The sequence below is a fragment of the Pipra filicauda genome, unplaced genomic scaffold, assembly GCF_003945595.2.
Source record: "Pipra filicauda isolate LSUMZ 115617 unplaced genomic scaffold, ASM394559v2 scaffold95_size2449627_pilon, whole genome shotgun sequence".
NCBI classification, from domain to species: Eukaryota; Metazoa; Chordata; class Aves; order Passeriformes; family Pipridae; genus Pipra; species Pipra filicauda.
This window is the reverse complement of record NW_024105153.1, coordinates 1020180-1032453: the sequence shown is the minus strand read 5'-3', so window position 1 is coordinate 1032453 and position 12274 is coordinate 1020180. Positions and strand designations below refer to the sequence as shown.

The 12274-nt window shown below is 47.5% G+C and overlaps 1 protein-coding gene across 1 annotated transcript in view; it reads right to left on the bottom strand.

The window, feature by feature from the left end:
- Positions 1 to 7952: 7952 nt before the first annotated feature.
- The window catches only part of EP300 (E1A binding protein p300), a 59896-nt gene continuing 55574 nt past the window's right edge, over positions 7953 to 12274 (bottom strand). Inside the window, exon 31 of the mRNA XM_027722635.2 lies at positions 7953 to 11371. Coding sequence (XP_027578436.1) covers positions 9143 to 11371 — 2229 coding nt within the window. The 3' untranslated portion in view covers positions 7953 to 9142. The remainder of the gene's footprint in view (positions 11372 to 12274) is intronic.

Here is a 12274-nt window from a genome sequence, read left to right as displayed (position 1 = left end):
AACCAGAGACCTTATTTAAGCACTTGACACAAAATTTTAACTATTATATGATTTGACTGACATTCTTGGCAAGAATTCATCTCTCTCACTATGCTTTCTTGTTTTCCCTCAAATAGTCCTCAATTGTTCTTGTATATTTACCTTCTGTCAGCAGCTGGTGGGGCTGTTTTTGTGTTATCTTCTGTCTCCCCGGCTCTGGTGCTTCCTGTAAGTCTGGGTCGGTGCTCTCGGCCCCAGAATCAGGGCACGGTTTGAGTTGAAAGGGACCTTAAAAGCCACCTAGTGCCGACCCCCCTGCTGTGGGCAAGGACACCTTCCACTAGATCAGGTTGCTCAGAGCCCTGTTTCCAGCCCTGCCTTGAGCACTTCCAGGGGTGGAGAGTCCACAGCTTCTCTGGGCAACCTGTGCCAGTGCCTCACCAACCTCACAGCAAAGAATTTCTTCCTGATATCTAATCTAAACCTGCCCTCTTTCAGCTTAAAACCATTGCCCCTTGTCCTGTCACTATCTGCCCATATAAAAAGTCCCTCTCCCCATTTTTTATAAGCCCTTTTCAGGTACTGGAAGGCTGAAGTGAGATCTCCCTGACGCCTTCACTTCCCCAGGCTGATCAACCCCAGCTCTCTCAGCTTTTCAAGAACTCATGTAACAACATTATAAATGATAAAACACCCCAACAACCCCCCAAACTTCAGCCCCACAGACAGATGTGATGACCAATCACCATCAGTGTGCGGGTCTGAACACAGTGTTCCTGAAAGTGAAAACAGATGAAATAGGAAAATATGAAATATGAAAAATGAAACCATGAAAAATGAAAATACGAAAGCATAGCCAAGAAGCGTCTCAGTGTATGTCTCTGGCATTGATTCTCTTTTCCTCAAAAGGTAAGTCCCCTGGAGTTAGTTCTATTTCCCTTTTATTTTGTTATCACTGTTATTGTGCTGACATTGTAAAAAGAATAAAGAAAAAATAAAGGCTGTACTGAACATTCCTATTCTGTACAGACTTTGTAGTGAGTAGCTGAGCAAATAACATGTGAAGCACATGTTCCTCTCTTGTGCCTACTGTACAGCCTTAGCTGCAGGTGAAGGTAAAGCAGCATGGCAAATGTTCATTCCCAAAGCTTACCTTACAGATACACATGGATTGCTCTTCCAGACAATCCAAAGGCTCTAACACAAGGCTACAGCCCATCAGTCTGAGTGCGAAGGAGCATCATTGTCAGTGTGAAACACGTTGAGCATCCGGGGCAGTGACTGGGGTCACAGCCTGCTTACAGAGGGACAGTGGCAGGGAGCTGGCAAAGCCAGCATGCAACTTGACCAGCAAATTTCCATAGAGTCCCATGTCCTCCAGGTTCAGGTTTTCCAAACCATCTTCCAGCACTGTTACACAGAAAATGGCTTTTAAAGTATTTAAATAATGGAGTTAATAACGAAATCAATTATAAAGGCTGTTATTCCTTTACAAATACTGCTAGACACTGCACTGCATGGGCAGACCAGAAAGCTGTTTCCAGAAAAGACACAGATGCAAAATTAAAAGTTCATTAAGTCTTCCTACTTCAATAATCTTTCATGGAACACATTATGAGGTATAGCTGCTGTGCACCCCCTGCTCCTTTCCCAGAGCAGAACAAGCAGTGCTGCTCCCTTAGGTCACAGACAGGCTGGTTCAAGACTTCTTGAAGGCTTGGGAAAAAATGAGTTCTGTGTTGACACAGAACAGATTTAAAGGCAGTCCCCATCTTTGGGCTGTTCATTTGTCATTACAGTTCTAAATAAGCCTTTTCAATAAATAATAGTATTTAAATAAATTCATTTTAATGTGAATTGAATTCAGTTAGATTCAGGAATACTTATTCTCTTAAATAATAAAAACTCTGTTATGTAACATGAATCATAATATCTTTGCAAAGAGAGTTCCTTTCTTTAGGGAGAGAAGAGCACTGACAATCTCAAGAAATTAAATCCCAAAACCTCGATTAGACTTCACTTTTCCTATCTCCTTCCCCATTATTGCTCTGGGCTCAGTCCCTGTTTTGATGCCATCTGCAACAAAAATTTTAGAAAGATCAGTATGAAAAGGTTGCTGTCAGGTGAAATCACAGGAGTCCAAGATGCAATGGGAGGGAAAGAATCCTCCCTTTTCCAGGCAGCAGAAGCTCTGCACTTTCAGCCGGAGGAGCGGGGTTGGCAAAGAGCTTTCTTCTGGCAATGCCACTGTCACTGCCTACCAATTCCTGCCATTGCCCTGGGGACTGCTGGGGCATAGAGAGAAGCAAAACACCCACTAACAGATCTTGTGGTGTGCATCCCACACAGCTCTGTGCTCCCAAGATACACCAGAGCCTGTCACCACCCAGCACACCTGGGGAAAACAACCCGAGCCACGCCAACTTCACCAGGAGCTAGGAAGGGCTTCAAAGATGGCTGTGGGAGATGGTGCCAACAGTAATTTCTCCACCCTCCCTAAATCCACCACACTCCTTACAACAGGCAGAGTAGACTGGAGCCCTGGCTGTTTGCTCATAGGCTATCCACAGCACCAGTCACAGAACAGGCTTCCCTTCCAAACATCCAGTGCGCAGGATCCCTGCTGGGGAGTTGTAAACAACCCTGTTCTACGGGAATGCAAGCGAGGCACCTCCTTACAACATTTCTAAACAAAATGCCAGATCGCAGTCGGGCAGGCAAATGCCAATGCACACACCACGCCTGCAAGGCTGACGGAGCAGCTCGGCGCCTTTCCAGCCATGATGCAAGCACAGAGGCTGCTGCAGCGCCTGCGGATGGAGCCTGTTGTGCTCTCTCACTTATACGGGCTGGGCTAGGCTCTGTCTCAGGCCGGGATCTATGGCACGTGATCTGCTTTGACAAGCTAAGGTAGGAAATGACTCCTTGTGCAAGCTGACAGGGTGGTGGTGTACGAAGGCAGCTGAAAGGCATTATAAACCCAAACATTCCCCAGCCAGGGCACCCCATGGCTGCTCTTCAAAGAAAAGCTCATTTTTCGGGTAGGAAGCCTCGTCACACACTTAGGCAGAACTGGTCATTAGGAGGAGACTCTTCTGACTGCTGCTGTCTTTCAATACAGGACCTGCTCCAGACTGTGCAGAGAGACTGGGCTGGAGTCCTTGAGTTTGGCTGGAACTGGGAGCAGCGTGATCAAGGACCTGGTGTGTGTAAAAAGACCATCTTGGAAACAGGAGGTGGAGTTTCTTGCAGAGAAACTGCGTATCAATCATTGGAGAAGGCTCTGGAAAATGAAACAGAAGCTGGAATGGCTGTCAGTGCCACATCATGTAACTCAGCCTTGTGGTGCTGCCACTGCTTGTAAGAGGCCACAAGCTCTGCGTTACATGAGCTTTGCCTGGACTTCTCTCAGCCTTCCAGGAGCTTTGTTGTAGATTGTTTCACTCTTACAACAGTTGTCTGATGACCAGGTGACTGTTACCGGCACTGTCTGGGGTTTTGTGCAATTATCTGGAGTGACACTTGCCGTGTATGTGTTACTGTAAATGATAGACAGCAGGTGCTAGGGAGAAGCCTGTGTAACTGCTGGGCCTGGAGCACAGCTCCTGGAGAGCAGGAACTGACACAGGAGGTTGCCCAGTGGGTGTGCACAGAGGAGCCAGGGGATGGTGGTGTGCCACAGGGCATGGGCTCCCACAGACTCCAGAACAGCTTCCCTTGTAATGTCAGAGCCTCTACCCAGGCTGAGCTCTTGTGTGGGAGGATATGGCTTTGCAACTCTCGTGCTGCAGGGAGTGTTGGAGGCTTCTTGCTTTGGCCAAGGCTGGGGCAGAACAGGATCTTCTTGGAGACCCTGCCTTTTCAAGAGCCTGAATGTCCCATGTGTACTGAAGGCAGAGTCTGTGCGCACTGGATTGGGAATCAATGATGAAGGCTGGAAGCCTGTGACTTGTGGCATCAGGAGGATGTTTCCTGTTCCACCCGCACACATACAGGACAAGAACAGCATCAGTTCACTACCCCTGAGCAGATGTGAGGCTGAGAGCTTGGAGTTTCCAGTGAAAAAACTGAACAAACAGCAAGGAGTTTTCCAGAGAAACATCTGACCTGCCTTAGCCACGCAGCAGCACAGTGGAAGTGCTGGGTGCTGGTAGTGAGAGACTTCCTGCTGCAGGGGATGAAGGCCACCATCTGCCAACCTGGCAAAGCAGATGTGTTGCTTGCTGGGTTCTCCCATCTGGGATGGTATGGAGAGTTTGCCAAGGGTTGTCCAGCCCTCACACTCATTTCTGCAGCTGCTGCTCTTCCATGTGGGCACCAATGATACTGTCAGGGGAGACCCTGGGCATACCAAGCATACTTCATGGCTCTGGATACAATGGCCGTGAGTTTGGGAGCTGCGTGGGGGAAGTACCTGAGGGGGAAGAGATGCAGCCTGCAGATCAACAACCAGTTGTACAGCAGGTGTCACAGATTTATGAAGGGGAAATCAAGCTTAAGCAACCTGACAGCCTTATGGGATGGCTTGGTGAATGAGAGGACAGCAGCAAATGTTTTTTTATCTTGAACTTACTTAAGGCTTTTGACACCATCTCTGACTACTGCCTCACAAAGTGAGGAAGTATGGGCTAGATAAACATGGATAAAATGGATTGAAAGATTGGGATCACTGGCACAAAGTTCAGTGGAAGCAAGTCACTAGTGATGTACTCCAAGGGTTGGTACTGGGGACAATCCCTTTTCACATCATCTTCATTGGTGGCCACAATGATGGGGCCAAATACATTCTCATGAAGTTTACAGCTGTATAAAACTGGGAGGAGTGGTTGATATGCCAAAGGGTTGTGCTGCCATCCAGAGGGGCCTCAACAGGCTAAAAGAATGGCTTGACAGGAAGTTCAACAAAGGGAAATGTAGTCTTTTAGTCTTTCACCTGGGATGAACAATGCCATATGCATCAGCACAAGTCTGGCAGAAAAGGACTGGAGGGTCTGGATGGCAAGTTGAACAGTATCCAACAAGGTGCCCTTGTGGCAGAGGCAGCCAACAGCCTCCTCAGCTGTGTTAGGACGAGTATTGCCAGCAGGTGGAGGAAGGTGATCCTTCCCCTCAGCACCCATGAGCCAGATGTGAAATGCTGCATTCATGTTTGGGCTCCCAAGTACAAAAGAGACACGTACACAGTAAAGCGAGCCCAGCAAAGGTCCAGGAAGATGATGAGAGGACTGGAGCATCTGTCAGATGGGGAGAGGCTGAGAGAGCTGGGACTGTTCAGTCTGGAGAAGAGAAGGTGCAGAGGGGTCTTACCAATGTGTATAGACACCTTGGGAGGGGTTATCGGGTGTGTGTCCGAAGACAGAGAGGCCACGGCATCTCCCTCCTGGAGATACTCATCTGGACATGCAACCTGCTTTAGGTGACCCTGCTTTGAGCAGGGAGGTGGACTAGATGATCTCTAGAGGTGCCTGTCCACCTCAGCCATTCTGTCCTTCTGTAACAAGTGGCTCTGTGTAGAACAGAGTATCCATGATGACAGAATTAAAAATAAATATATAAATAAATGCATCAGCGTAGACACAGTCACAGGACGATAATGCAGACCCAGGCTATGAGCAATTTCACTAGTGGCCAAGTCACTGGAGTTTTAGGAGCAACAAAGAACAAGGATGCAACAACGTATTTAAAACACTCCATAAACAGTAAATTTGGACATAATTGAAGTACGAGGGACTAGGAAAGAGCAAGGTGTATTTTTTTACCTAAGGATGTCCCCAAGACTGAGGGATAAACGACAAATATTACACTCTTCCCCTCAATTAACTCACTGCAAGCCCTCCCCAACTTTGACTTCAGTCATTGACTCTAGGACTCAAAAGGACATTGGAAGGGACAAGCATTAGAAAGTTTATGTCACTGAACTGCATATTATTTGACTAGAAGCATTAGCATTGTTGTACCTGGACAGTAATCATCTGATTGGATTGCTAGAACTTTGAGTGTGAGTTCTTTTTGTCGGTCCAAGAGTCTAACAAATAGGTGGGAGTGGAACAACCTACTCTAACTTGGATGCAACTGAATGGCAAGAGAGGTACAGATGATACCCTAATTTTGTTGTCTTCCTGAAATCCTACCACTAGTTGAGTCAGCCATAATATTTCCCCAAATGAGGGATTCCGGTTCTCCAGCAGAATCATGGAAAGCAGAAGCGGAGGGATGTAAAGGAAAGACATGCCCTGCAAATTCAAGACCATTGATCATCCACATCACTTCAACAAACTGAACTTGGCTCAGAGTCAGCACGTATAAAGAGAGACAGAGCGGCTGTGCTGTCACATAAAATGCCTCATGGCATCTTTGGAAGTTGGAAGATCTATAGCTTGTTCTGCAAGGTCTTGAGGCTTCCCCACTTCAGATGCTTTGATGCCAGTTGGGACAAATTCGAACCATGTTTTGTGTGCTAACTCAGCAGCACAAATGAAAGCTGTTTGCACTAAAAGCTTTCAAGTCAAGCCTTTTGCAAGTCAGAAAGCTGGGCACACTTTCACTTTGCTAGCCAGTATGTGGTCTCAGAAGGAATTTTATTAATGTCCCATCCTGGGAAGCCTCCCAAGGCTGAAAGTAAATCTAGGCTTTGCTTGGGTGGCAGGGAAGAAGACAAAAGCTTACTGGGGAGCACACACATATAAACCATCCCAGACTGCTGCCTTGGCATTCAACATGTGGGGGGTTTGTTTTCTGCTCTCCTTAGAGCAGGTCAGGGTAATGGTGGCTTTGGTGCAGAGCTGGTCTGTGCCATGCAGGAGTGAGTGGTATGAGGATTATCCAAAGGAGAACACCAAAATAGAAAGCCTGCTTCTCTTAGCCTCCCAGGAACTTTCCATAAGCTTGCTACCAAAAACCTTTTTTTAAATACAAGAATTCATTGCCCTACTTCTGCTTATATTAACAAATCAAGCACTTTATATCCACAAATGGAAGCATTTTACTCCCCTGTTTTTGAAGCGCCTCTAATATCCATTCACATTGTAACACACCATTATTTTTGTTTGGCACTTGGCTGAGATTCCCATCCATCCATCTTCCCCCCCCTCCATCTTCTTCCATCAGCAGTTTCCCAAGGTCAGCTTGCTCCTGTTGTTTGTCTGGGATCTCGCATACACTGATGCTCACAACACAACCAGCATTACACAGATGTTGTGCTCTGGTCACATCTGGGTCTTCCAGATGCATAAGGCCCTGGTGAAAGTTATTCCTTAGGCAGTCAGCACTGTATGCACCTGCACAGAGTAAGGCTGGAGTTTGGGAAGCCCTCAATGAACCAGCCACATAGAAGATGACCAGCGCACAACATGCGGCACGACAGGTTTAACTCCACGTGCACACAGCTACGGGCAGCACACAACTGGGTTTACCACGTGCATGCTCCACTGCTACAGCATTCCTGTTGAGGAAATCCCCTACACCTGGCAGGTCACCAGATCCGACACGGGGTGACAGGGCACCCACATGCCGTCTCGGTGCAGCGCCTGCAGGACATGCACACAGGGTTACCTCGTCCTCACAACTTCAGTGCCAAAAGGCGCACAATGTGTTACAAGTGAAATAGGATCTTTTAATATCACATATCCAAACAATAGTTCTCATTTCAAACTGCAAAATAGGTCCTTTGAAGATCAGCTGCTCCCGAGCTGTGTGAGCAGGGTGGGGTGCAGCTGACTGGCACAACTGTCGAGGTCAGACCTCGTTTCTTTGGTAAGATACATGCTGGGAAAAATGCGAATGCAGAGCTGTACCAAAAGAGTCCGCTTAGAAGACTAATTATTACTCCACATCCCTTATTAGAGATTTGCATTTTAAAACAGTCATATACATTAAATAGCTCTCCGACTTCTAAATAGCCAACATTTGAAGTAGTACATATTCCGCTACCCCCACCATTTTAAGAACAAGCAACACATGTGGGAGAGAAGGGAAACATTAAAAACAGACTGTCTGTCTCACACAGTTTATTTAACAATAGGTAATAAGAAATCAATTTTTAACAGTCTATACAGTGATCGAAAGTTCTTATTTATAAGTAACCAACTTTAATTGCATGATTTACAACATTTGAGGGTTTTTTTGCTTTCTATTTTCAAGTTTTACAGAAAGTGGAAGAGGGTGGGAAAGGGGCATGGGAGAGAGAAAGCAAGCATAAAGAAGAAACCCCAGGGACTTTTTCTCAGGTTGAAATAATCCCGTTGGAATTGTTTCTTACCCTCTTTTTTATGTTTTTTTTCCTTTGTTAGATGTAAAAATAACGAAAAAAATTCTTTCAAGAAAACAGAAACCACAATATATATACTACATCCATTTGGCAGCTGCCCCTGTGTATTTGCAAAAATGTTGTCTTCTCTCTACATGTACAAATTACTTTAATACTTGAAGTTTTTTTTAAGCTCAGACTCTTGTATAGAAAATTCTTGGAGGACAAAAGTAGACTTCAGGAGGGGACTGAGTTATTTAATATTTTTACATTTTTTCAAAGAATTGACATATTTCCAACCAAAGAGGAAAAGACTGGTATTTATTTTTATATATATATATTTATATATGTAATGTTTTTTTAAAGCAACATTAACCCCTTTTGTCCTCCAGTTTTAGGAAAAGGTTTTCCTGTGTTTTTTCTGTTGTTCTGTTTTTGTGGTGGTTTTTTTGCAGTGACATGAAGAAAAACCAGAATTGGGAAAATGTTTACCATCTGCCTCAGTAAATAATAACTATCAATATTACATATTTTCATTAATTTAAAAAAAAATAAAACCTATTGGAGGTATGAGCAGGGCATCCTTTGGTGAACAACCAAAAGATCATCCTCCTCCCCCAACCTCCCCAACGCACACGAGGAAAAAAAAAAAAACCAAGAAAAAGGACTGGTTATGATTCCAGCCATAACAAAAATATATTCTTTGTACTCTACTGTCCCTCAGGTTCGTTGTAGGTTTGCTTTTAAAACCACAAACTACTGCTGCAGAGTTCAGATGTGTTCCAGGGAAAAATGTTGTTTTAGCTAAGAAAGATTCAAAAAAATTTGTCTTCAGTACAAAAAGTCTTGAGAAAATAAGTTTTTTATTTTCTTTTTTTTTAAATTTTTTTTTTTTGCTCCCAAAATGCTACAATGTGTCTAGTGTATGTCTAGTGTACTCTGTGAAAGGTTTGAATTCAAGTCTGAGTTCTCGGAGCTGAGCCCCAGTTCCGTGGCGCTTGTACCATGGAGGCCTGCCATGCCAGGATTGCTAGCAAGCTGGGAAAGCATTGCACTCTGGTCCGGGCTGGCAAAGTGCCCTTGATCCATGGGGTTAGCCTGGGCAGCTACCAGTCCTGGATGTGGGGAGCTGGTCTGCGGGGAGACGTGGTGTGGAGAAGGCTGAGGCTGCATCCGAGGGGATGGACTGGAATGGGGGGGCTGGGACTGAGGCCGTGGTGAGGGAACAGGCTGCGGAGAACGCACTTGATTGGTGAGCGATGAAGGGAGCTGCTGGCCCTGGAGGTGCGGGGACTGGGCCTGGTTGGGGAGCATGTGCTGTTGGGGGCTCATCGGATTGGGCTGAGCTGGGGACCCCATCTGCTGCTGAAGTAGCCTCTGCTGGAAAGCCTGCTGCAAACTGGCTCCTGTCTCTGCACTCATGGACTGTGGAAGTTGGCTTATTTGTCCCATGTTTCCTTGCTGCATCTGCTGCATGTGATGCTGCATTCGCTGCTGCTGCTGTTGGGGATACCCGACGCCCTGGGGCTGCTGAAACTGGCTGTGGTTGGCCATCCCTGGCCCCAGCCCTGGTCCTGCTCCCTGCTGCTGCTGCTGCTGCTGGTGGCGCTGCTGCTCCATCATCTGGTGCCGTCTCATCAGGAGGTCTCGGAACTGGGGAGCCATTCCCGAGTGATTCATATTCATCTGCTGCGCCTGAGGATTCATCCCAGCCATGGCCTGCTGCGGCTGCTGCTGTGGCTGCTGCTGGGGCATGCTGGGCCTCTGCACTCCTGCTTGCATGGGGTTCATGTTCTGCATGGCTGGGTTGGGGTGCACCCCTCCCTGCTGCCCTTGCATGGCCTGCTGTGGCTGCAGGCCTGGCTGCCCCTGTGGGATGCCAGGCTGACCTGCCATGCCCTGCGGGTTCTGGGACCCCGCATACTTGGCAGCCCGCTGCTTGATGAAAGCAGCCAGCAGCTGAGGGTTGGAGTGAAGGATGTTAAGCACCTGCTGCTGTTGCATGGGTGAACTGGGAGACCTGAGAGTCCGCAGTAGGTTTTGTAAGGCCGCCTGGGGCAGAGGTGGTTGTTTGGGCTGAGCAGTGCCAGGTACTTGACCCATCCCTGGCTGAGGGGCCATATTCATTGGCTGACCCGGCTGGGCTACTGACATCATGGATGGCCTCTGCATTCCTGGCTGCAGCTGAGCTTGGGGCAAGGCCCCCTGCACCCATGGCGGCTGCTGCTGAATTCCCGCTGGCCCCATTCCTTGATCTATATGACCACTAGGACCTCTGCCTATCTGTGGAGGGTTCATTCCCATAGGTGGCATCTGGGGCATCTGGTGCTGAATTGGCCTTTGGAAGATCTGAACCTGTGCCATCTGGCGCTGGGTCTCTGCTGCCCGCTGGATCTGCATGGCCATTTCCACTGCTGCCGGAGGAGGACCCTGAACTGGTGGTTGCGGTGGCTGGGGTGGAGTTGGAGGCGTCACCTGGCCACCTGCCTTGCCCTGGGACACAGCGCTGGGGGGCTGAGTTCTTGGCATGGTGTAGGGTGGCATGCTGTTGGGAGGAGCAGGCTGAGGCTGCGACACAGGCTGAGGCGGAGGCTGGGGCTGTGGGGTTTGTGGCGTTGGGGGCTGCTGGCCCGTTGGAGTCGTTGGGGTGGCTGGTGTGGGCGAGGGCAATCCCTGCTGCTGGCCTGCCACACCGGTGCGCTGCATACTCGCCATCCTCCTTCGGAGCATCTGCGCCTGTTGCAGGCGGTGCTGAAGCTGTTGCTGACGGAGCTTGTGTTTGATGTTGAGGCAGAAGGGCACGGGGCACTTGTTCTCCTGGCAGTGCTTTGCGTGGTAGCAGCAGAGAGCAATGAGTTGCTTGCAGATGGGGCACCCTCCATTGGTCTTGCGTTTGCAGCCTTTGGTGTGCTGGACGACCCGTTTCATCTTCTGACAGGATGGCAGTGAGCAGTTGGCATTCCGACACTGGCAGGCATGGACCAGAGACTGGATACAGCGCTGAATGCTCAGGCGGCGGGAATCACCAGGGCTCTGGGTGGTGGCAGTCTGCTGGTTGTTGCTCTCATCATCTAGACCAAGGCCTAATTTCTCCATCTTGTGGTCATGGTTTTTAGTGTTATAGCAGGTGATGCACAGGTCATAATCCTGGAAAGACAACAAAGGAAGAGTTATCAGTGTTCCTGAGACTCCATACAATAAAGAAATAAATGATGTCATGCCGCCTCAACAAATTACTCCCAGTCTGTTCCAGGCACATTGTTGCTCTAGGGAAAAATTCAATCTTTTATGCCACACTGAGGTACTAGAGAAGGAATAAATCCAAATTATAGCCAGGGAAAGTGTGTGGGTGTACAGGCATCTGAAAGTTACACAAATACATATACCTTGAAAAACAAGTTTGCTCTGAGATAATAAGCCACACATTATTCAGCTGGGCCACAAAAACCCCTTTCTTTCCCAATAAGAAAGGAGAAGAAGGAGGCAAGGAACAAATAGCTGCCCGTCTGCTCCTGCTTCAAAAGAAGAGGGCAAGAGTGGCAGAAGAGGTACCAGTTTTCAAAGGAGGAGAATGAAAGCTGCATTTTTAGTTTGCAGATATGAGTTAAACAACAGTGTGTGCTGAGAGAGGAACAGAACAGCATTTACCTTCTGTGAAAGCGACAGCACATGAGTTTGGGCTCAGGAATTGATCTTTAAGGAAAAGACCCAAGTTCTCAGGAGTCATTAATTTAGAATTTATATTTTGGTATGTAACAGAAAATAAAACCATATATTATTTTAACCAAAGCAAATGGAATCATCAGCTTTTAATCAGAGCTTTTCAGAACCAAATCTGAGACAGCTATTCCCTTCCAGCAGGCAAAAAAACTAAGTTTCAAGCCAGAGTCAATGACAGTCCAGCTCCTGGAAGGCACAGCATTGAAGATTGAGTGCAGTGGTCTGGAGTAGTGGAGGAGTTGCCCAAGTACTGGGATCTGACTTGTAGCATAGCAAAACCCAGAAAACCAGCAGAGCGCCCTATTTACAGAAATAGTGCAGCCCAACACT